Source organism: Clavelina lepadiformis, chromosome 7, assembly GCF_947623445.1.
Source record: "Clavelina lepadiformis chromosome 7, kaClaLepa1.1, whole genome shotgun sequence".
Lineage (NCBI taxonomy): Eukaryota > Metazoa > Chordata > Ascidiacea > Aplousobranchia > Clavelinidae > Clavelina > Clavelina lepadiformis.
The window spans coordinates 14,715,947-14,738,793 of NC_135246.1; the positions used below are offsets into that span (position 1 = coordinate 14,715,947).

General features: G+C 35.8%; 3 protein-coding genes across 6 annotated transcripts; 1 reads left to right on the forward strand and 2 right to left on the reverse strand.

The window, feature by feature from the left end:
* The first annotated feature begins 5,721 nt into the window (after positions 1 to 5,721).
* Positions 5,722 to 10,989, forward strand: LOC143465861 (E3 ubiquitin-protein ligase E3D-like). 2 transcript variants are annotated; one of them, XM_076964372.1, is made up of 11 exons: positions 5,722 to 6,077; positions 6,333 to 6,475; positions 6,890 to 7,049; positions 7,556 to 7,659; positions 7,818 to 7,954; positions 8,045 to 8,202; positions 9,257 to 9,380; positions 9,479 to 9,587; positions 9,766 to 10,015; positions 10,134 to 10,229; positions 10,341 to 10,989. In XM_076964372.1, the coding sequence occupies exons 1-11, from the start codon at positions 5,992 to 5,994 to the stop codon at positions 10,504 to 10,506; spliced, it is 1,533 nt and encodes a 510-aa protein (XP_076820487.1). In that variant the 5' UTR covers positions 5,722 to 5,991; the 3' UTR covers positions 10,507 to 10,989. The 2 variants fall into 2 exon arrangements, with proteins under 2 accessions (XP_076820487.1, XP_076820488.1); XM_076964373.1 differs by having other exon boundaries at positions 9,272 to 9,380.
* A 2,406-nt stretch (positions 10,990 to 13,395) lies between these two features.
* Positions 13,396 to 15,068, reverse strand: LOC143464880 (proteasome subunit alpha type-4-like). The gene is made up of 6 exons (XM_076962917.1): positions 14,932 to 15,068; positions 14,632 to 14,824; positions 14,472 to 14,560; positions 14,046 to 14,176; positions 13,812 to 13,934; positions 13,396 to 13,739 (listed from the first exon to the last, which is right to left on the reverse strand). The coding sequence occupies exons 1-6, from the start codon at positions 15,023 to 15,025 to the stop codon at positions 13,575 to 13,577; spliced, it is 795 nt and encodes a 264-aa protein (XP_076819032.1). The 5' UTR covers positions 15,026 to 15,068; the 3' UTR covers positions 13,396 to 13,574.
* On the reverse strand, positions 15,066 to 19,883 carry LOC143464879 (scaffold protein ILK-like). Of its 3 annotated transcripts, none has more exons than XM_076962916.1 (2): positions 19,598 to 19,874; positions 15,066 to 17,914 (listed from the first exon to the last, which is right to left on the reverse strand). In XM_076962916.1, exon 2 carries the CDS (start codon positions 17,873 to 17,875, stop codon positions 16,526 to 16,528), a length of 1,350 nt encoding a protein of 449 aa, XP_076819031.1. In that variant the 5' UTR covers positions 17,876 to 17,914; positions 19,598 to 19,874; the 3' UTR covers positions 15,066 to 16,525. The 3 variants fall into 3 exon arrangements, 2 of the variants coding, with proteins under 2 accessions (XP_076819031.1, XP_076819030.1); XM_076962915.1 differs by having other exon boundaries at positions 19,426 to 19,874; XR_013118549.1 differs by lacking the exon at positions 15,066 to 17,914 and adding an exon at positions 17,923 to 18,547 and having other exon boundaries at positions 19,598 to 19,883.
* Positions 19,884 to 22,847: the final 2,964 nt, after the last annotated feature.

Here is a 22,847-nt window from a genome sequence, read left to right on the forward strand (position 1 = left end):
ATGAACGAATTGTGTGACATAGACCGAGTATCAAAAAGTACGAACTAAATTGTTACTACTGTATAATGGTAACTATTTCCATGGTATACAAATTCATCGAACATATTTGTAGATGTTGTTTTAGCGGTCTAAGAACCAAACGCATCAAAAAGGGACTCTTTCAACGGCGTTAACCTTTTAAAACTTTCCTTTTCCTGTGTGGACGCAGTGTTGTCCTGAAAATTCGACGACGTCTCCGATTATAGTTATCCTAAAGGGGAACAATTTTACAGCTACACAAAAATGCAAAATGTGCTTTTGCTTCTCGATTTATTTTGATTTGGAAACAGACTACTATTATTACAAAAAATAACTACAACAATTGTAAATAAGTTGTCAGACCCACAACAGGGTATATTCTAACACGGGTAGCGTGTAGCCAAGGTAAGTACAGTAGTATCTTTTGTCTAAACGTAATTGCTATATCTGTAACCAATACCAACTTTCTAACCAACCGGTTTATTTTTAGCGACAGGCGTTAATAAACAAAACCTTTTCAATGACTGAGTATAACTTTGAACAAAAACTTTTATGTAGCAAAACAAACGATTGTACCGCTAAAAAACTTGAATTAATTAACAAAATTTTTTGAAGAGAAAATGGCTCTAATAACGCACTTTCACGTTATGTCGACCCGCCACGTCCTGGACCACATAGATTTAAAAATTTAAGTGTTTCAACAAGGTCTCTAAAAAGCAACGAACAATGGAGTACTACAAGTAGAGTAGTAACAGCTGGTATTGTAGTATGGAAGATAACCAAGACTCATCGGGTAAGCTTTCAAAACCACATCACACAAAACGAGGATAGAAGCAATAAATAATGTTTCCCTACGCATTTATAACATAACCCATGTCTGTAACCCACTATACGGTGAAAAATAGCTTCATGAAACCCTCCCACAGCCATAACAACCTAACCTTGCCTTTACTTACAGCACCTAGGCTACTATACATCATGTACAATACATGAGGCTGGGCTATAAAGCGTTCTTGTATTTAAAGAGCTATACTGATGTAACAAGGGCTTGTGTCGTTAACAACAATCACAGTGCTGCCAATATCTTTTATATAAAATGATTTCAAGCTTGTATAACCGAACGTAAAGGAATAAAATAATTCTGGGCCTGCAACATAAGCGTTTAATTTGCTTGGGAGAAAAGCGCTGCTCGGTTAAATAATCCTATTGCCGTTTGATTACGTTACTGCATACAGCCGCGATTTGTTTCACCGTTTCCTGCTCTATGATAGTCGATGCACGTGTAGGATCGTGCCAAGCGCTGTGTGGGCCAAGGCCAGAGGGGAAATTAGGTCTCAGTAAAATCTTTATGATAATGTCGTTGCTAAAGGTACACGATTTATAAACGGTTAAGTGTAAGCACTGTTGACAAATGCACGGAAACACGCAGGTTTACAGCCTGCTACAGAGCATCATTCAATTCTTTGAGTTAATGCTTCGTGTTTCAATTATAGTCACGTTGCAATGAGCGTGGCTGCAAATATTAAGGCCCTTAAAATTGTAAGTCCAGGCCAATAGGACTACCTGGCCTGATGGTATACCTTTGCCTTTCACTAACACTATGCACGCTTATGTTCTTACAGTGAATTGCTGGCAAACTTGCAGTACACTCCCTCATCAAGCCATTACTGTACTGTCCCTGTAACGTAAAAAATCACTTAAATGCATAAACCAGATAAAATCAAAGTAGGCCCATCTAGCTGAAAAACGGACCACCTCGCTATGTCGATAATAATAATAATACGATTGAAATAGCACAAACGCTAAATACTGTCGTCAGATTGGTGGATAACCATCAGCCATACCGTATACGGCGTATATCTAACATGCGAGGCTTACGCGCTAGACAGCAGTATCGATTACATCAACGTTTTTTTCCCTTGTCGCTTAAATAATACAGGTTAGCAGCAGAAAAAGACATAGAGCTGTACAACAGCTGTTTGTCCCACTTAAACAGCAGATTTAGTAATAGCTATGCTTTATTTTCACAATACAACTACAACATTTACAAACACATTATTCTATTCTCTTGTTAGTTGTAAGTTCTTATTACTGGAGAAACTAAAACAATCACTGCTCTGTGCCATAACCCATGCTACACCGAAAAGAGATCAAACTTTAAGCTACCTAATGCCCTCTTAAGGCTGAACACAGCTGAAGAACTGCCCGTGGTATGGTAGCTTAACAAAAATATGACGTCATTGCTCAGGTCAACAAAAAATGTCGGCTTTTTTTTTGGAATGTGCAACCATTCAAGCATGGATTTAAGCGAGCGCATTTTATACTTTATAGTAAACGCTTAGCAAGCTTTTTGCTAATTTTTCTACTTTTTATATAAAATAAATGTAGGACAGACACTTTGAAACTCACCAATTTGATTCACATCAAACAATAATCGTTTTACAATTTAACTACTACTTACACCTCATGGCGTATACTTGGATGAAAGCTGTTCAAATATTAAAGTTTTCAAAGTCACTTCCTTTTGCTTTAGTAAGAAATTGTAAAGCAATTATAAGAAACACCATTGTAAAGGTTCCATCTTTAAAACTGTTGAATAGAAGCAAGAATTTTTTAATTTCCAGACTCCTTCAATGAAAAAAAAGATATGAATGAAGAAAATGATGTAGGTGCCCACTTTTCATCAAGATGTAAAGTAAGTGATACACTAGATTGTTAAATTTCCAGGCGTCTGAAATCGAGTACCACTACACGTCGAATCATAAATCGAAGCCAACCAACCCTGATTTTTGCAAGTTTGGCACACACTATACCGATCACATGCTTAAGGTGGATTGGAATGACGTCAAGGGATGGGAAATCCCCGTAATCAAACCCGACGAAGACGTGAGCTTACATTCTGCTGCGTCTGTTTTACAACTTTCCACCAAGGTGAACATTACGTGATACTGTAATTTGTAATTTAATTTTTTTAATTAAGATGTACTATAAAGATTCTGCGTGTAGAACAACAAGAATATTTTACTTAATTTTATTGTGGAAATCACTGTTTAAACAAAACTTTATTAAAAGTGCATTGTACGTTGTACCTTATCCATGTGAAGTACCCACTTGCTTTATCAGCTTACAATGTAATCTTCGTTCAGCTATATAAAGAAATAAAGATTATCACACCACAAGAAGTATGATCAACATATTTCGAAATATGGAAAATATGAAGCAAATGAAATATACGGCCGGAAAAGCATTTGCATTTGTTACATTACATTTACATTTGCACCCTAGTATGTATATTATAAACCAAAAAGTCCTCACATAGACTTTCTTAAAAATAAACAAATAATTACCGTCATGAAAAATTTGCATAACCGAAATTTTAAGGTAATTTTCACTCAGCTGTATTGCGTCAGCCCCAGAAGAATAAAAAGTTTCTATAAATGCTCAAAGAAGAATTGAATAATTTTGGAAGAAGTAAAAATCCTGCCATTAAATTATTAAGCCTTTGAGCTTTGCCAATATTTCCTATTCGTAAGCATATTTTTTATTTTGCATAACTTAGTATAATGGTTAGAACGGTAACTTTTGCTCCCCAAGATCAAAAAATAAGCATTATAATACAATTCAATATTAGCCTATATTTAGCAAATATGGTATTAATTTGGCTAATTGTTTAGCCCCACTAGTCATATAAAATAAATCTACGAAACACATTTCCCTTTTTGGCTAAAATAGTTTGGTTTTTATTGAGCTGTTGGCGCCACTTCAAGGGATACTTTCCTCATTAAACATGTTTTCTATTATTTACAGAGGTAGGTTCGGCAGGAGTTGGCTAGTATAACGGGGCCACTTCTTAGCATAGTAGGATTAGTAGCCTACCATTCATAGCGAGAGAATTTCTTTTTGCCATTAAAAAATAAACGATTTACGCAATTTAACAGTTTCCTGGCTTTACCAAGTTACCGCTTGATTATATATAGGCCTACCCAATGGTTCGCATTTGTTTACCATAGGTATATAGGCTTATAGCCTTGTAAACACAGTCACAAACCTACAGTCGAAACGTTTTACAGGTGTTCAAACTTAAAACTGTTGCACTCGCCGGGAACTTTGAGCCGGGTGGAGCAAAGCAGGAACTTTTGATTCTTTAAAACACTACTGGCTTTAAAACACTATTGAACTGTCATAATCATAGTGGAAAGTGTTGCACATTCATCAACGTAGGCTATACGCCAAATTATTTTATCTTACGTCAATTTATAATAAATAAGCAAGAAAAAGCTGGTTGTTTAAATGCCAATTTATTATAAATAAACAAAGAATTGAGGCTTTCAGTACATGCCGTCATGCCAAAGATTGCGTTTTTTCTCACAAGATTTCTCTGCGAAAACTGCCATACTTTCCAGCCTGTGAAATGGGGTGGCAATTTTGCAAGTTAAGGTTGCCTCAGCGGTCTTTAATCTGCCACTAGGCCTAGCCACATGTCTGAATGTTTTCATCACTTGCTTGGGTTCGTTTATACAATAATACTGTTATGTTAGTTTAGTAAAAATGAAATTATCTGAAAAACTTCATACTGTTCACCTCAATAACCTGAAATTCACCAGCAAAATACTGGGTAAAACATTCTAGTCCATCTGTCCATAAAAAATTTTCATTATAAATCTTAAGATACAGGCATTATTTGGGTTATTTTAGCCCATGCAGGTTATATGTTGCAACTTGATTGCCTGAACCAGCAATTCCTGTCTTTTCTCAAGTTCGTCGATTTATTATTTATAAAAGATATACTGATAGCACTTGTACTTATATTTTGACGGATGCTAATGAGTTTTTAACCATGACCAATTTTAATCTACTGTATATAGCATTCATGTTCAGCAGCATGAGAACTTGCTTTTGATTTGTGGTGGTGCAGAAGTAATGTTGCTGTTTGGGTAGATGGTAAAACTCGCAGGTAAAATAAGATATTTCCACACAAATGTTCTTCCATTGTCTGCCAACCCAGCACTTGCACATTTAACAGCAGTTTAAACTTGGAAGCTTCAATTAATTGGAACTTGGCTTGTTCAGTTGTTTAATGTTTGCATGGATTTCGGCTTTACAGTAGTTTACCTATAAGGCTATACCTTGATGGTATTGGTAAACTACTGCAAGTATAACAGTTTGTTAACTTTCCCACGAACTGTCGAATATATTTGTCCTAGTTTATGTAAGTTAAATTGCAAATTTATTTCTGCAATTTTTTTTCTTGTCCTTGTACTTGGAAACAGTCAATATCAAAAATTGAATCTATGTTGAGAAGATGTACATGATTGACCATAACATCCTAAATTTATTTTCTGGGTGGTTTTGGTTTAGTTAGAGCTGACTGGATACCGATACCTCATTTCACTGAGATAGCAGATTTGAAAGATTGAAAAAAATTTTAAGCATAACTTTGCATACAGGTTCGAGGCATGCATCATCAATGTACAAAATGGGGAAAATTTCTTAATAAAAGGCCAACCATAAATAATTATCTCTATTCTGTACAACAACCATCACAGTTTTAAGACTCTATAATAAATATCAACTCTCAGTACTGATGTGCAACCGTTCATTTTGTATGTTAATTGGTATGTCGATGACATCTATTCTAATTTTATACATCACAATGTCTCAATATTATACTGCATACAATTGTGCTAAATAAATTGCAAATGTGAGTTCACAAAAAAGTCTTGCTCATCTGTTGTAAACGTACGAGAATTATAGTAGGTACACTTGAGGTAAATAAACGTGAATTTACCATGTACACTTGACATACAAACCATATTTATTTTTGATTTTTTTTCTCTGTTGTTAGATGCATGTATAATTTACACACTGTCATGTCCTTTATCTGCACTCTCGAGCCTGTTTGGGAAAAGCATTGAAAAATTTGTTTTTATAGATTTGATATGTGAGGCTCCTAAGGACATCTGTGTTAATAGAATGAATAAAATGGAAGAGGAACAAGATGGCAGTTCCTACTTTATGGAGGTTTATGATCGTATTCACTCAATTGATCTTGTCCTGCGGTAATGTAACTTTTTGTCTAAAAGTTATGTTTTTTTGAGTTTATAAAGAAAATAGCTTCCGAAGCAAATATGAAAACATGCTTTTCAATCAAAACATTGATTACATTTTTCATAAAACATAAACAAATTTGCCCATTTTAGCTTTATACCTACTTTAGATGTGTTTTGGTGCACTAGCCAGTGTTTTGTTTGCTAGAATTTAAGTTCGAGTTGTGCCGTTTCGATATTGTATGTTTCATAAATTTTATGTTGTAGTGGATCTGACCACCCAAAAGTTATTGAAGTTCATCCTCGTAAAATTGTGGCCAAGAAATGTGATGGCACCGAAGACCAGTATCCACTTGTAATAGAAATTGAACCTACTACCTGCACAGCCATTCAAAAACACCCGCATGAAGGTAAAAGCTGCCTGTTTATCATTATAATCAATGCATTATGATTTATGTGTCTGGTGTAGCCTGTAGGGCATGGAAGCAAAACAGTAGTAACAAACTGTCGCTTGCAGGAACTTTTAAATCAGTAACACAATTGCATACCTTATGCCTATATAAAGGCCTCAGTGGGAAGGAATTATGATAAAATAATATCTTAGAACTCCATTAGCATACTTGTACTAAAATTTTAATATACAGTATTATATAGTTTCATGAACATCATTATTATATGCAATGCATATATTATGCAAATCCAATACCAGTATATTGTGCAATACAAATCATTCATACATGTTTATAAGTATATATATAGTTAAGTATATACGTCTAACCATATCTTGATTTTTTCGTAATCGCTATGCCTATGTTGTCTGGCAGGACTTGGTTTACGCTTACAAATGCGTGACACACCTGTACCTCAAACTAGCTTCATGAGCACGACTATGAAGAGAGCAGGAAGTGAATTATTCAGAATGGAACGTGCAACTTGCCAATGTGGATGCAAAACATGTGGATTAACACTTTTTGTGAACAATGTGTAAGTAAAAATTTTTCATATTGATGGTTAAAAGTAGTGAAAGATTAATGCCTGCTGTATACTAGTTGCCCTTTAAAAGATCGCATCAAGACTGTTAAAGTGATTTCACTGACGCTACTAAAATATCTGTTACCGTTGAATTATTACCTGTCGTCAGCCTATTAATAGAATAGTACTGTACCAGTATAATACATACATGTTTGATGATATCTTAGGTTTGCTTTGTCATATTTCACAGAGACATTTACCTATATTTTTAATTTTAGTAACGAAACTGCACCTGTATTGGCACTTTTGCTAAGACAAAGGATAATGTTTCTCATTTGTTGCTGCCGAATCATCAAAATTCTGATTTTTTAAACTGTGATGTGATTGAGAGTGTCAATTATTTTTAATTCAGATAATTTCCATCTGTTAACTTTATTCACTAGAATGTGAATACCCTACCATATGTAAGTAACTGTGGAACCAGTTTATAATTTTTATCTGTTACTGGTATTCACCAGGAAATTTAGCCGAGTTTTACCACTGCCATCTCAAACATGGAGGGACCTCTTTAACAACTGGTCATGCTGCAGCCAGCCATTTACTGAAGACAAAGTAACACCAGGTTTAAATTTTTCTTCTATTTACAAAATACAAAGCATAGTGTGTAACTGTGTATTGGTGTAATATGCACTGAAATTGAAGCAATTGTCTAATGCCAAACATTTCCAACTTTAATCTTTGATTGTTGTCAGAGTAAGACTGACATTTGTATTTTTGCAGCATATGTGACGCAATCAATACTTAAACCAAGGGAAGGCGATTGTTTCTTGGATGATTTCAACATTTTGGTTCATTCTAGAACAGTTGAGAGAAAGAATATTTTGCTTCGAAAATATCCCAACAAAGCAGCAAATAAAGTACAAGCAAGGGATAAATAAAGTGAAATGTAATTTGGCAGTTTAAGTGGCAGTTAGATGTCTATGAATTATCACAATGTGTATTTACAGTCGCCTTCACCTGTGCAATGTGTTAAATGTGCGAGATGCAGAGTTGTGGTTGGAGAGGCAATCATGCACGACGACAAGAAGATTGATGCCTATAAACTAAACAAGAATAATATTGAAGTTTTATCCCTGAGAAAACAAATGTCTGAGACAGTTGTGAGGTGAGGAGTAATGCAAGTTTTCATACTTGCCATTATTATGCAATAAAGACAAGCTCCTCCGATTTACGATGACACGATATATGAACATTTACATATGTAGGTGTCGATTTTTTGGAAGAAAATAAAAAGGCTGGAGGGAGCAAATTATAAATTAGATTTCCCTTTTGTGACAGCATAAGAGTGGCTCAACGTTAACATTGTTGTGTAGTTATGTAATGCTTTGTGCATTGTCACAATGCGTTTTACAAGTGTTCTGAAGTGATCTGTTCTGTTTTTTCACCTTGTCCCAAAAACACATTTTGCTTACTTTTAGTAAACTGTAAACATAAAACGAATATCTTGGCATAGTTAAAGCAAGTGCTCTTCACCAAAGACGTTATGATGCATTGACGTCACCAAACCACCACCGTCCAGGGTGAAATATCATCGGGTAGGCATAACGCAAAATCTTAGAAACAGTTGGAGAAAAAACTGGCCTCCCTACTCTCATTATTGCCGTTGACTTAGACTCTTAAAGCAATGATATCCGTAACTTCCCATTCCCCAATTTTGCTGCGTTGAGGTATAGTGACATGTTATGCAATGTTTCTACACTGTGATGCTGTTATGTTATACACAGGCTGAGGAACATGTTTGTTAAGTTCACCATAAATAAGCTAAAGTCAAGTTGTTAGATAAGCTAATCAAATTTTTTACTGTCATTTTTAACTGTCACACCTGTACCTCGTCATCTAAAAACGATGTACATGCGTAATTAAGAGAGCTTCATAATCACACAGAGTAACCATTCCCTGCATCACTGTAAAATAGTAATGGCCCACACCTCACACAGGTCTCTGTCTCAGCATTTTCCCCACTTTACTGCCCTTTGAATCAGAATGTGCCACTGCAACTTATGAACAAATTTGAGACACAAATATCCGCTTGGAGCATAACTGCTTGAAACTTGAGGGTGCCTTTACCTACTCTTGTTGAGGAAGGTTTTCTCAATTGATGTTTTTTGTGTGTGTTCTCTCAGGTTTTGTGAAATGGTTGTTTTCATACATTTTTACAGGCCCGTCTTTTTCAGTGAGTTCTTCTTGGAGAGATTGCTTGCACAACAAGTTTCAAATGCAGTGCAGTGTCATGCTACTCATCTTTTTATCATACAAGACCCAGAAAGCAACATTTATTTACTGGTATGTTGACACAGAAGTTGTTACGTGTAATTGCATATTCATTTGTAACCATGAAAATATTAGTTAGGGTTTCTTCAAATAATGTTGACGTTTTTTAGCTTCGAGTTCTAAATACTGGTACGCGGCTGTTCGTAAATAACGGAAAATCATCAAATGAAGTTTCTGATTTCAGCAATGAAATTTTTTCTAAGACAATCAAAACTGGCGGTAAAATAGTTTCTAGGAATTTTTCATTTTTTTCTCTATAATGAAACATTTCTTCCATAGCTTTAAAATGACCTGGTTTTTGCAACTTTGTGCAAACTTTTAAAAAACTTTAACGGTTGCATTCTGAAGACTATTTCAAATACTGTAAACTAAAAAAGTTACGCTATATTGTAAATAGTTGAAGAGGAAAGCGGAAAGCATTCCAAGATGACTGACAGAGGAGGCCATGCACATTCTGGAAATAGTGATGGATCAAAAAAGGCAAAGTGTGAGAAAACTGCTATGGCTTCCAAGATCAGCCATGATAAAAATACAGGAATAGACACAGAAAAAATCCGCCGCGATGGACCTCCGAGAATGCATGGTAGTAAAGTTGCAGAGGTTATTGAAAAGCTTTTCTCCTTTTCAACACATTTGATATCAATTGGGTAAGGGTCCTGCACCACATATTATTTTTTTATTTCTACTTACCAAGATATTTTATCATAACGTGTTCTGTTGTGTAGTCTGTGCTGATTAACTTCATGCTCACGTTTTATTTCCAAGACGCACGTGCAACGAAATAAGGAGTGCTGATTCAACTGGATGTGAAAGAATTGTGAAAGTAATGTATGCCAATACATTTGAAGAGAAAACCCTCAAGTAAGTAGAGTTTAGCCACTTTGTAACAGAATAGACGTGCACTTCTTTTGTAACTCTGTCGTTTTTGAAGTATGAGTCATGTTACATTTGTGTTGTTTGCTTTCTTTTCAGTAAATTAAGCTTGAAGTGGCTGCGTGATGAAAGGACATTAACGTTGACCTATCCAACACACATTTGCATCCAGATTCTTTTGGTTTTGGTGTCCAGCACTCTGACAATGCCAATCGCAAATCGTAATATTGATGATTTTGTGGTCGGTTTTTTGCGACTGGATTAAACCGAGTTGTTGCATTTTAACTGCATAAGGCCAATAATAACTTATTATCTCAGTCTACACATATTACAGTGAAACGAGTGGTATATTTTTAAAACTGCAAGACCTTGCTTTCTATTTGGCATTAATTACAAATCTATTTTATTTGAAGCAAGGCTGCCGATTTTTAGGGTTCATTTTCCACTGTTTAAAGTTGCATTAGTTTTGCAAAGGGCCTCACAGTAACCTACAACACATTTTCACTTCATGCCAAACACACTTTTACTAGAAATATTTTTACCTTTTTCTCTTCACCACTGATGAAAAAAGCAATCACTTTATGTTGGTACATGATGCAATTTTTTGTCAAATGTTAAAGCCTGTGTGTACACCTTTTCTGTTAAAATGCCATGTTGAATCTGCTGCTCATTAAACCCGTTTTGCTTTTGCAGTTTCTCGTACATTTCCAACTTGTTTGTAAAATAAACTCAAAATATTGTTGAAGAAGCTATGACTGGTAGATATATTATGTTTAGTGAAGTGATTCAATGAAGAACCCAACCAATGTTAAATTTTGCAATTTTCATGAAAATATTGTGCGTTCTATGTAATGGCTTGAAAAACTCTGTTAGACCAATCAAACGTCAGCATGCCCGCTTTTCGGCATGGGAATTACCATAGCATATGATGCGTTAAAAAATTAAGGTAGGCCTAATTGTAGCTGAAATTTGACTTTTTGACCCAAAATTGTAGTTTTTAGCTATTGCAAGAACCAGAGGTATGTTAATATATTGGGATTTCAAGAAATAATAATAGCCTAAGACATACTAAAATGACATGTGAAGCCCCATTGTGAATTTTTCGAATAATTCACTACGTAACACAATTTTTGTTTGGCTACTTTTTTTAATGCCCCTTTATGTATTTTTGGGTGCTGAGTTCAAACATCCAGTTAGTTTTTTCGTACCATCGTTACTTTTTGAGATATTTAAACTTTGATATAGCTGTTAGTAAAGCAAATCGTGTTCTACTCTTGCAGTAGATTTTAGCTCCACATCAAGGTTCCGTTTGGTTTATTAAACGCAAAAATCAGTTTAAAAACGTTAATAAGGAAGGCTTGAAGATAAATGTAACATAGTTTTGTCAAACAGTAAAAGTCGTTCAAAAATGTACTTTCGAGCGAGCTTTTCTTTTATGACCGCTCCTTTCTTGCCTTACTAAAGACCAAATGTAGTTTCCCATCATTACACTATCCCAGCGGCCTTTATATCGTTTTTCCATTGGCTCAATATCCTGATGAAATCTCTCACTATGCTCCTCACTGAAGTCACCTAGATTTTCTTGAAAAAAATCCAGATGCGAACATAAAAAATGAAGTTTGACAGACATGCGACTACCCATGTTTTGGTAACTTTTGGTAAGTTTCTCCACCAACTCTTTGTAATTTCTGTCCCTTTTATTTCCCAAAAATCCATCAGCCACACCTCGAAATGCTTGCCACGCTTCTATTTCTGTTTCATACATTTTTTCTTCCAAGCTTTTACACTTTAACATTGTGTTTATCTGGGGACCAACAAATATTCCTCCTTTTATTTTGGCAAGTGATAGTTTGGGAAACAATGAACGGATTTCTTGAAACACTTATCCTTGAAAATCCAAAGCTTTGACAAACTGTTTTACCAGACTTAATTTGATATGAAGTGGAGGCAGTAAAACTATTTTCCGGCTTGCAAGAGGTTCCCTAATAACGCTGTACATTCCTGGGTTTAGTTTTTCCCGTGTCGGCCAATGAATTTTCTCATAGTGCTCACCGTCAGCTCTACTATTCCACAAACACAGAAAGCAAGAGTATTTTGTGTAACCACCCTGCAGACCAAGCAAAATTCCCAACACTTTAAAGTCACCACAAACATACCACTTAAACTGAATGTAACTGATTTTAATGAGCAGTTGCTTGACGTTTTCATAGTCTTCTTTCATCTGTAAGGAATAAGCAAGTGGAATTGATGGGTATATGTTGCCATTGTTAAGTAACACTGCTTTAAGACTTTTGGCAGAACTGTCAATGAAACGCCGCCACTGAGTAGGATCATGATCTATTATTCTATTCCAACAGCACCAAACAGGCCTTCTACATCTTTGCAATAGCAAAGGTCTTCAAAAACGTCAAAGTAGACAGAAAACTCCAAGTGTCTATTCCTGTAGGCTGTACTCTTACTTAAATTTTTGCACTGTCTACTAGACATTTTGATTTCTACTATTGAAAAGATGAACTAAATCTAAGATTTACACAAGACTTAACTCTACAAAATGTAATCATGTGGCATACTTCTCTCTGTAAACACTAAACACGATTTTCTAGTGAAACTATACTGAATTTAACAGGCTGAGATAAAATGAAAACTGAGATAAGAAATAAAAGCACATTCGTCTGCATTTCACACTCCCACTTCCATTCACTTTCTCAAGTAAATAGGACGCCCATTTACAACATGATAGTGCTGACAGACACAGATCATAACCGCATAAAATACCTACAGTTAATAAAAAATCACAAAAAACGGAAATCATTGTATCTTGAAAACGATCGATGATAGAAAAAAAACTGATAGCATTTTTCGAATCAGCGCTTGAAAATCATACAGATACGCTTAATAAATGTAGCCAAACAAAAAATTTTTTTAATTTTCTTACGTAGTGATAATTGATCTCTTAGTAATTTCACTTTGTAGTAAAACAAAGGATTTGTCCTTTTTACAAGGCTGGTGCATATTTAAATTAGTTCAGTTATTATTTATGTTTACGTAGTCACCCTTTGCCCCTGTTTGCTGGTTGTCTAATTTATCTTGTGCGCTGACACCTGATGTATTTGATACCCAGCAACCATCACGCTGGTGATAGGTAAGAAGAAAATTTGTTGAAGCAAGTAGTTTATTGACAAAAGCCGAAGAAAGCTAAAAAACTTCACACTTCGTCAAAGACAAATCTATGTCAGGTACAACTGATGTAACTGACAATCAACAATGCTTAAGAAGCAGCAACGGTCATGAAGGGTCAAAACAAGTCTTTGCAATTTGGTCACATTTTAAATTTTACTTCTTTGCTTTTGAAGGAGTTGCCTTTTCTTTTGCCTTTTTCTCTGCTTCTAATCTTGCCTTTTCTTCTTCATATTCATTGCACAATTTGGTCAACGTGGCACTATTCAAAATTGTGATAACTGTTCGGTCATCTTGCCTTGTTAAAGTTGCCATTTCAACCTATCAACAGGAAAAAATGGTTGTCATTAAACAAATAAAAAGTTGGTAATCAGAGAAAAAACTGGAAATCACCCGTTCGGAAGTGAGTTTGGTTGTATCAAGAGTCTTGCTTAGAACTTTAATGGCGAGTTTAAGTGCATCGTTTAAATTGGTTTCATCTTCCTTATATTCTTGCTTCAGCATTGATATAGCTGCCTACGGGACATATTTTTAAACCATTCATCATTTATAAAGCATTGTTGTTGGAGTATTTTAAAGATGTGGATAGCACAGAAAGAGCAAGAGATAAGTAGCAAAAAAGCAAACCTGACTGTTGTTTCCAATGCAAGTGCCTTTCCATCCACCATAGTTTCCACTTGGATCAGACATATACAGCTGAAAGCCATAATGTTTGTCCCAGCCCATATAAAGAACTGAAATTCCGAATGGCCTCAAACCTAACAGGAAACCACAAGTCATTCATGACTGAGGGTGTCACTAATCTAGCTTAAGTATACTCATCCTGTCCAATACTGTTATCAACAAAACCTTGTTCAATGCCTACTATGATATGATCTAACATTGATAAATTTCAAAATTGCCGGCCTGAACTTTCAGGTAAAACACACCAACTAACAACATACTATATCTACGCAATGCTATTTTTACTTATCTCTTACAACATTACCACACAATTAGATTCAATACAGCACATTTAACAACTTGTCAGGCATATAGCATAATTAAACTGACCTCCAAACTGTGTATATGCCTGTTTGATATCACATAAATTTGTAACAAGTTGTTCAACAGGAATGCTTTCTTGGTAGCTCAGTTTGAACCTGAATAAAATATTATCATTTCCTAGTTATGATGTTATCTCTCAGACACAAGTTACTGTAAACTTCGTTACCTCTGTGCAATTCGCCTTAAGTCTGCAACCAAGACATTAGCATCAGATGTTATTCCTGCCACACTGCAGGCAATGTTATCATCTAAAGTGTAAATTTTGTCAGAAAGAAAAACATCATCAAGTAACTTGTGAACATTGCGTTTCTCTGCAGCCAATACAATTCCATCATTTGCTAGTATGCCAAGACAAGTTCCTAGAAAAAAGGGCAGTTTGTTATTATTATAATTATTATTCAGACATACCCGTTTTTCTGTCATATATTGTTATATTGTCAAAGCTGTTCAAAAAATAAAGACATACCTGCGTGCCCAATGGCCTCCATAGCATATTCCACCTGATAAAGACGACCTTCAGGAGAAAAGATGGTTGTCCTTGAATCATATCTTCGAGACATTTCTTAACTTAATTACAAGTATTTCCTAAACAACGAATACCTACAATAATGCAAATGTTACAGTATTAGTACTAGGTCTGTGTTTAAACGGTGCAATGCAGAATATAGAAAGGGCGGAAGCCATATATATAACATATAATTGCCATGGCCGGTGCAGTCAATAGAAGGAATATAAAGTATGTGGTCACAATACAGACGAGACAATTTATTAAACTTGGTTGGAGATAAATGAACAAAAAATGCATAAGTAAAAAGGCAGGTACAGCAATGTAATAGTAGCAAGATAAAACATCTACAATTCACCAGACGTATAATATTCTGTAAAAATAGTAAGCGCAAAGCAAAATCAACAAAACATTTCATTTAAGTTTACCATATGGTATTATTGTAATAATATTCAGAGGTGGGCAGTACTGTCAATACTTTTTTCTAAAGTACCAAATTAATTTTTTTCAAAAATTATATGTCCATCTCGGCACTTTTAAAATGATTACTTCAAGGTTTTGAGAAGCGTGTTTTTAAAAATTCATTTTTAAAGTCACAAAAAGTGAGTTCACAATTTTTTTGACCTGAAGTAACCTTTAACGGGGTCATAATATCAGCAAAAATTGCACTTGCAACAAGATCTGCTGTACAAAAAGTACCGAACTCCTTTTTTTAACTTTCAAACAGCATCAAATGCTGGAACTGTCGGTACATTTTTCGCCAAGTACCGTTACTAACAGTACCTTCAAAGTACCGACTACCCACCTCAGGGTAATTTTACATTATACAAAAATGATAAAATTTCCTCATTTAAAGCATTTCATTAACTTTATGCAACAAAGCAAAATCTTCATTTAGCATGAAATCAAATGAGACTTAAATTGAATCATCTTTTGATCAACTGCGTTGTTACTTGGACAATTCAGCGCTATGTACATGTGATGGACATTATATGATGAAAGTAAGAGACATGTATGTATATACTTCATTTCAACATATTGATAATTAACGATTATTAAAACACAAAAATCTAAAGAATGCGAAAACATCAGAAATTTGTCTGACACACGTAATTTAAAAGACAACAATGAATAACACATATTTTTATTATAAATGACATATATTATTATATTTTGAACACTTCATTACAGCAGCCATGTATAAACTGTATATATCGGTTAAGAAAATACTCATAATACTTTTTTATAAAACGCACATAATAGGAGACTTTGGGGATATTTCATTGGAAATGTTTCAGCTACTGGAAGTACTGTATTTCTTAATTGGATAAAAGTAATATGAAGCATTAATTCATTTTTACTTTAAAGTTTATATACGGTGCGAAGCATGCTTCCAACAATGAAAGACAGAAACTATTAGTTGGGTAGAATTTTATAATGTGAGCATTTTTTTAGTTTAATATAATTGCAGTTTTAAGCGAGAAAGCTTTGTTAGGCGTAAAAAACTTTCATAGCGTTCAAAGACAAGAATGATTGTAACACTTGCACATGCATCTCAAATTGTCATTTTCTTGAGAATTGGCAATATCATATCGAATTTTGGTCGTTTGGTGGGATCTTCATTCATGCAAATCTTCATGAGCTTGCATATATGGGGAGAGATTCCAGGAGGTATGGATACCCGCATCCCTTCTAAGGCAATTCTCATTCCACATTCCATGTTGGAAAGATCTGAAAATGGAACTTCTCTCGTCGCCATCTCCCAGAGTAATATGGAAAAGCTCCACATGTCGGCAGATTTTCTGTTAATATCTTCATGTTTACGCTGGAGTGCTTCGGGAGCCATCCAAGAAGGGTTGTATAGCTTCCCCGGCTCCTGAAAAGAAAACTTGACATCTGCCATGTTGATCTTGCACTGCATTCCTTCATCAATCATCACATGCCGGCTGTTGATGTGAAGACGAGGAATAATCGGTTCCAGGGAATGTAAGAATGACATTCCGTTTGCAATGTCGGTGGCAAAGAGTACAGCTCTAGAATGGTCGACTGTTACCGTGGATTCGTGTAAAACATTGTAAAGCGAACCAACAGCTACATGTGGGCTGACTGTTGCTAGAGTCTTGGGAGAGTTAACGACGCCCATAACAGGGAGGACATTGGGATGAGAAAAGATTCGAAGGCGTAGGTATTCTTCATGAAACTCTCTTGCTTTTCTTGATGTTATGTCCCGGACCTTCAATATTTTGGTAACAATCTCCTGCTGGCCCCAGCGCCCTCTCCAAGTTTCGCCAGAATGAGATGATGCTATTTTACCTTTCAAATTAAGCTGGCGAAGATCAACATTCTCGTGGCTCAGGGTTTCATTTTTTGCTCTTGTACGAGTGGTTCCTTTCCATGCATTTACAGAATCCTTGTATTGAATTTCGTTCAAATCTTGCCCAAGAGAAGCTGCCATTTCAGCCAAGTTACGAGCAAACATTGGCCTTGCTTTCGAAATAGGCGATTGGCCATATTTGTTGCAGATACCGATTAAAGCACCACTTGCAACTAGCTCCTCACCACAAGCAGCATGTTGGCCAAAACAAGCATAATGTAATGGAGTATTGCCATGTTCGTTGATAGCATTCACATCACTCTTATTCTTTATCAGCTTCTTCACAATATCCAGATGACCCATCTGTGCTGCATTATGCAGTGGAGTATCATCACCCATATTAGCAGCATTAATACGAGCTCCTCTGTTGATTAAGATGTCAACAATATGCATATGGCCCTCTCTGCATGCCCAGTGCAAGGGGCTGAACAGGTGGTCATCTCCCTGGTTTAGGTCATTTTCAGTATTGTCAAGCCATACCTTTACCGCCACAAGGTTGCCATCCTTGCAGTGTGAAAATATATCATTCATTTTAACTTTTTAGGAGATGTCTCTATTTGCAAATGTAACCTGTATACAACAACAATGTAATTTGATATTAATTATGATCAAACACTCCCAATATATAAGTAAGCAAGGTTTAGATTAATAATTAATTAATAGAAACAAACTGCTAACTGGATAAGTTTGTCTTGCTGTGCAAAGCAAGGAATATATACATTAGCCAATGTAATGACACCTGGAATGTGAATCATGATCAAAATGAAGAAAGCTTTTGCACAACTCAAACGCGACAATGATCTCTATTGTCAAAGTGGTCGCGACCCCTTGCGGGGTCGCGTAACGAACTTCAGGGGTCGCAGAGCGTATACCAATTTTACACGAAGTACAAAATACAATCAAAAAAAATATCGTTCCAGCCTAATCAACATTGAAGTACATTGAAGTTCTGGTTGCTTGAATTCAGTCTTTGCATCTCAATAAATGTCACTAATGACTAATGTATATTTCGCACTGCTAATCAATTTAAACGTGAAGAGTCGCGGAAAACTTCAGAAGTTTGAAAGGGGTCGCGAGCAAAAAAGTTTGGGAAGCCCTGGTCTAAACGACCCAGTATATTTTAGAGGCACCGATTCACAAGTTAACCAAACAGTCGAGTCAAGTGTCGTTTATACCTTGGCCACGTAGTGGAAAGTGTGGCACCTGCACACAGGAGGTTCATCAACGTGTACATTTTTTTATTTTCATGTCGATTTATAATACATAAACAAAGACAAGCTGGTTGTTTGGCAGATTTATAATAAATAATTGAGCCTTCAGTGCACGCCATCATAACAAAAATTTGTGTCTTTGCATGCATGATTCGTTGTTGAAAACTGCCATGCTTTCCAATCGGGCCTTATTAAAGGATATTAAAATGGTAGCGCAACTGGGTGATGAACACAGCACATATATTAATGAGCTAGGCAGACATAAAAGTTTGAAATTTGGCATACATACGGTTAGAAGAATCGTGCTCACGACAAAAACTTTATAAAATTAAACCAAACATTAATATTTAAAAGAGCAATTGTTTTTCTGAGATTTGTATAACTGGTTCCTTCCATACACTGGCTACCAGACCCTAACAAAGTAACAAACTCGACTGGAAAACATGGCAGTTTTTGCACAAGCACATTTTGGCGTACACTGAAGTCTCAATTTTTTATTTATTATAAATTGACGTTCAAACAAAGAACTTTTCTATTACGAATCGGCGTGAAGATAAAAAAAATTTTGGGGTGGACTGGACATTGATGAACAATAGTGGAAAGTGTGGCACCTGCATGCACGAGATTCGTCAACGTTCATGCTAAACTGCTGAGTATGGCAGTTTTCACCGATATCTCGTATGTGCAGAAACAAAATTCCGGTATGCACAGCGACAGGTGGCCCAAGGCTGTCTGGCATTTATGCAGGTAAGTTGCAGCCCTTTCTGATAGAAATCGGCGGAAAAATCAGTGTTTCCGATTTTGCCTTTTTTTAAAGAAATCGCTTTTAAATACTAATTTTGCAGAACAAATCGGAGCAAAAATTATTACCTCCTTCTTTTTGGAGACACCAGTTTGTCCTGGTGTGCAATGCCGTTTTGGGAAAAATCTTACGTGCTCTTGTCCTTTGCAGTCTGGCCAAACTGTCAAACTTTGTTATCTTCACGCAGTTAGGTAATAAATCAACGAACGACGCGGTGCTGGCTGTAGACAAGTAACACACCTGTATCCATGCACAAAATGACAAACTGATTTGCAGCTTTCTGAATATAGCATAGTTACACAGCGTGTCCAAACTTCGACTACTGCTGTGACAATGTCCACTTCTACATCCAATGCTCCTTTATCTATGTAAACACACATTTGTTAGAACCGAATTACGCATGATTAAACCAACTTTAACTGCTCAAGATACAGTTCAAATACACCAAAGAAATTTACGGCCAAAGTACTATATGTACAACAAACATGGTGGAATAGGCTACTACAGACTGATCAATATGACATGCAACCAGCATTACTAAGCAAATTGAACGCCGTATTAGGTTTGGCCTGTCAATTTTATCCAAGAAAGTTATAAGTTACGGAACGAATATTTATGATTGTATAAATGGGGCTTCGTGCATTTGACATACTTAATCTTAAAATAATACTTAATCAGACAAAATTTGAATTATAAATTTTTTGTAGATTTTTCTAGATGCTTTTTTTCATAAAAGTGTGTGGCCAATCAGGATGTCAGTACACCTGCACCATGAAAGTTCATCTGGCTCACAGTAAAGTTGTTTATTTTTTCAAGTAACACAACTACTTCTTCATAGAAGCATATTGGCCTACAAATAAAAGCAGGTAAAACCTACTATTCAACAATAAAATAGAACAGATTATCGTACTAGATAATGAACATATCGGATAAATTATTACAGTAATACGGTCAATCGGTTATTATCTTAACTATCTAATTCTAAACATAGTGCTGGTGCTTGGCAATGACAGTGTGGCAGACAGGCACCTGGTGTCAGAACACAGAAAGCACACAACAGTTTATGTTGCTGCAGTTAGCCTATAAAATTGTTTTTGTTAATACACATGTTAATCGATTTTACGTACTTTGGTGACAGATTTTCTTACAGTCAGACCCGGTTAAGTTCTATCCCTACATTGATGCCATCACATATTTCAAAACCCACAAAAAACAATTAAGTAACCAGTTGTCAGAGGTGGGCAATGGGTACTTTGAAAATACCGATGGTAACGCCATCAGTACTTGGCAAAAAAATTACCGACGTTTCCGGTATTTGATACAATTTCAGAAAAGTAGTTCGGAACTTTGCCGGTACCGGTAGTTTTTGTACAGTGGATCCTGTTACAAGTGTAATTTTTGTCGATATTTTGACCACGGTAAAGGTTGTAACGTTTTGCGAATGTGTACTGCGCTACTGGGCGTATAACAGTAACATCCCATAATGTTACTGTTATTACTGTTGTAATACTACTGTTGTTACTGCCGACTTGCGGCTGTCATTCCCTAATCGAATGAGCTAGATGGTGAAGTTAATGATGTAGAAACTTGCAATTTGGTGACTTTTCCTAAAAAAAAGTTCAGTTATCTTTCCATGTTTGTTTTATAAAGTTTGATTTCGTAATTTTTGAAATATTGTCATATTTTCATAATTTTGCTCTCTATCCGAATGGAAGCGTGTTGTTTTCGTTTAGGCTACTCATTCACACACTACTAACTCGACTAACTGTTCTCTTGTGTTCTCTTCTTGCAGTCATCTGGTTTTCCGCACAGCGGGGACGCGGCGTAACAAGAAAAATTTCTAGAAATGTATCCCTTGTAGAAAAACTTAATTTTCACTAAATGCACTTTCTTTAGTTTTACAATTATGATGTATACAGGAAGCCAGATGATTTTGCTACTAACCTGTAAAAATCCGATCATTTTACGACGTATAGGCTAGTTTTTGAGTAATTAACGATTGAAAATTTGTGAGCAGTGTCGGCCATATATAGTTAAAATAGTAATGTCGCGCACCCGGTTTAGATAGGTTTAAGGCGTGAAATATTGCTGGTTAGTGGTTGTCCTAGGAATGACTGGCATTCAGTCAGATAAACACATTATTTTTCAGTCGTTTTATTAGTTCGAACGTCTAGGCTATAATAGCCCGACATGTGAAGAGGTCCAAACGATTACTATATACATACTGCGTAAACTTGTTCCAAATGTGATGTGCGTCAAGGCGGCGATAAGATCCTTAAAAAATACAATTTGTCTGGGGGTAAATAGTTATGTAAGCAATACAGTGTGCAACCAACGATATAAAGAATATCGTTGGTGCAACTAAATACGAATTCTTTATATCGTTGGTGCAACTAAATACGGCATCGTAATACTAATAACTAAGTCAATCAACGTGACAATAATTACGTCACAAGGTTACTTCAGGTCAAAAAATATGTAAACTCAGTCTTTGCGACTTTATTGGACATTTTTAAATTAAAAAAAAACAAACAGCGCTAAAATTGGCACTAAGTGTTAGTTAAAAGTAAGTTTTAAAAAACATACTTTTCAAAACTTTGAAATAATCAATTCAAAACTACCTAGTGCCGGGACCGACTTATTTTTCTTGAAAAAAGTAATTCAGTATCTTTAGAAAAAAACTAAGGACGGTATCGATATTGAAAAAGTACTGCGGTACAGTAATTCGGTACTACCCACCTCTGCCAGTTGTCCCATTCTAAAAACAAGGTTTGCAGTTTGTCGCTTTCTATACCACAACGTTGTACTTGTAGCCCTCATCAAACATTAGCCCACTTGCATACTTTCTTTACGTCTGCTTTTATCCATCTTTTTGAACTTTGTTTGGAGTAATTTTGTTCGGCATCACTCAACGTCATCCGAAAAAGTTGGATTGACACTTACAGTATTGCTGTGCTATCAGGCAATTAACTTGCTCGGGGCGCCAGGAGAAGCCTAGAGCTGAACTATTGTAATGGCATTACCTACAAACGTCGGCTTATTGTTCGTTGCATTTTTATAGGTTCTTTTATCATACTTTATCCTGTCGATTGCGAATTTGACTAAATGGGGGGCTGCGAGACTGGTAAATAATCGCATGAACGCGCTGCTGGTGGCCAGGTGAAGCTAGAGCAATAGAGTCTAAAACACGCTCAAGTTTTGTGCTACCCCTTCACAGTTAAAGCTGGTTTGGAAAGTGACCATCATGTAAACAGGCTGATTAAGCATTCCGCAGTTTCCTAAATGAAATTTCTACTTTGAAAAGAGGAAAACTTGCAAAAACACATCTAATACGCTGTAAAAGAGATGACCAAATCGGCATGTTTCGGTTGCCTCTGTTGTTTGTGGACAACACTTTCTCTTGTTTATCAAATTTTCTTTGATTACGTATTGCTGTTGACATGTTTTTAATCTAACTTACCTATAGGCCTAATGTACAATTGTACATGCT

Coding starts and splice junctions, on each gene's coding strand:
- LOC143465861 (XM_076964372.1), top strand. CDS start 5,992: ATGAATAAAATGGAAGAGGAACAAGATGGCAGTTCCTACTTTATGGAG. Junction 7,955..8,044: donor CCAACAAAGCAGCAAATAAA/GTACAAGCAAGG, acceptor GTGTATTTACAG/TCGCCTTCACCTGTGCAATG. Junction 10,016..10,133: donor ACACATTTGATATCAATTGG/GTAAGGGTCCTG, acceptor TTTATTTCCAAG/ACGCACGTGCAACGAAATAA.
- LOC143464879 (XM_076962916.1), bottom strand. CDS start 17,875: ATGAATGATATATTTTCACACTGCAAGGATGGCAACCTTGTGGCGGTA.
- LOC143464880 (XM_076962917.1), bottom strand. CDS start 15,025: ATGTCTCGAAGATATGATTCAAGGACAACCATCTTTTCTCCTGAAGGT. Junction 14,177..14,471: donor GGCATATACACAGTTTGGAG/GTCAGTTTAATT, acceptor GTTTCCTGTTAG/GTTTGAGGCCATTCGGAATT. Junction 13,740..13,811: donor CCAAACTCACTTCCGAACGG/GTGATTTCCAGT, acceptor TCCTGTTGATAG/GTTGAAATGGCAACTTTAAC.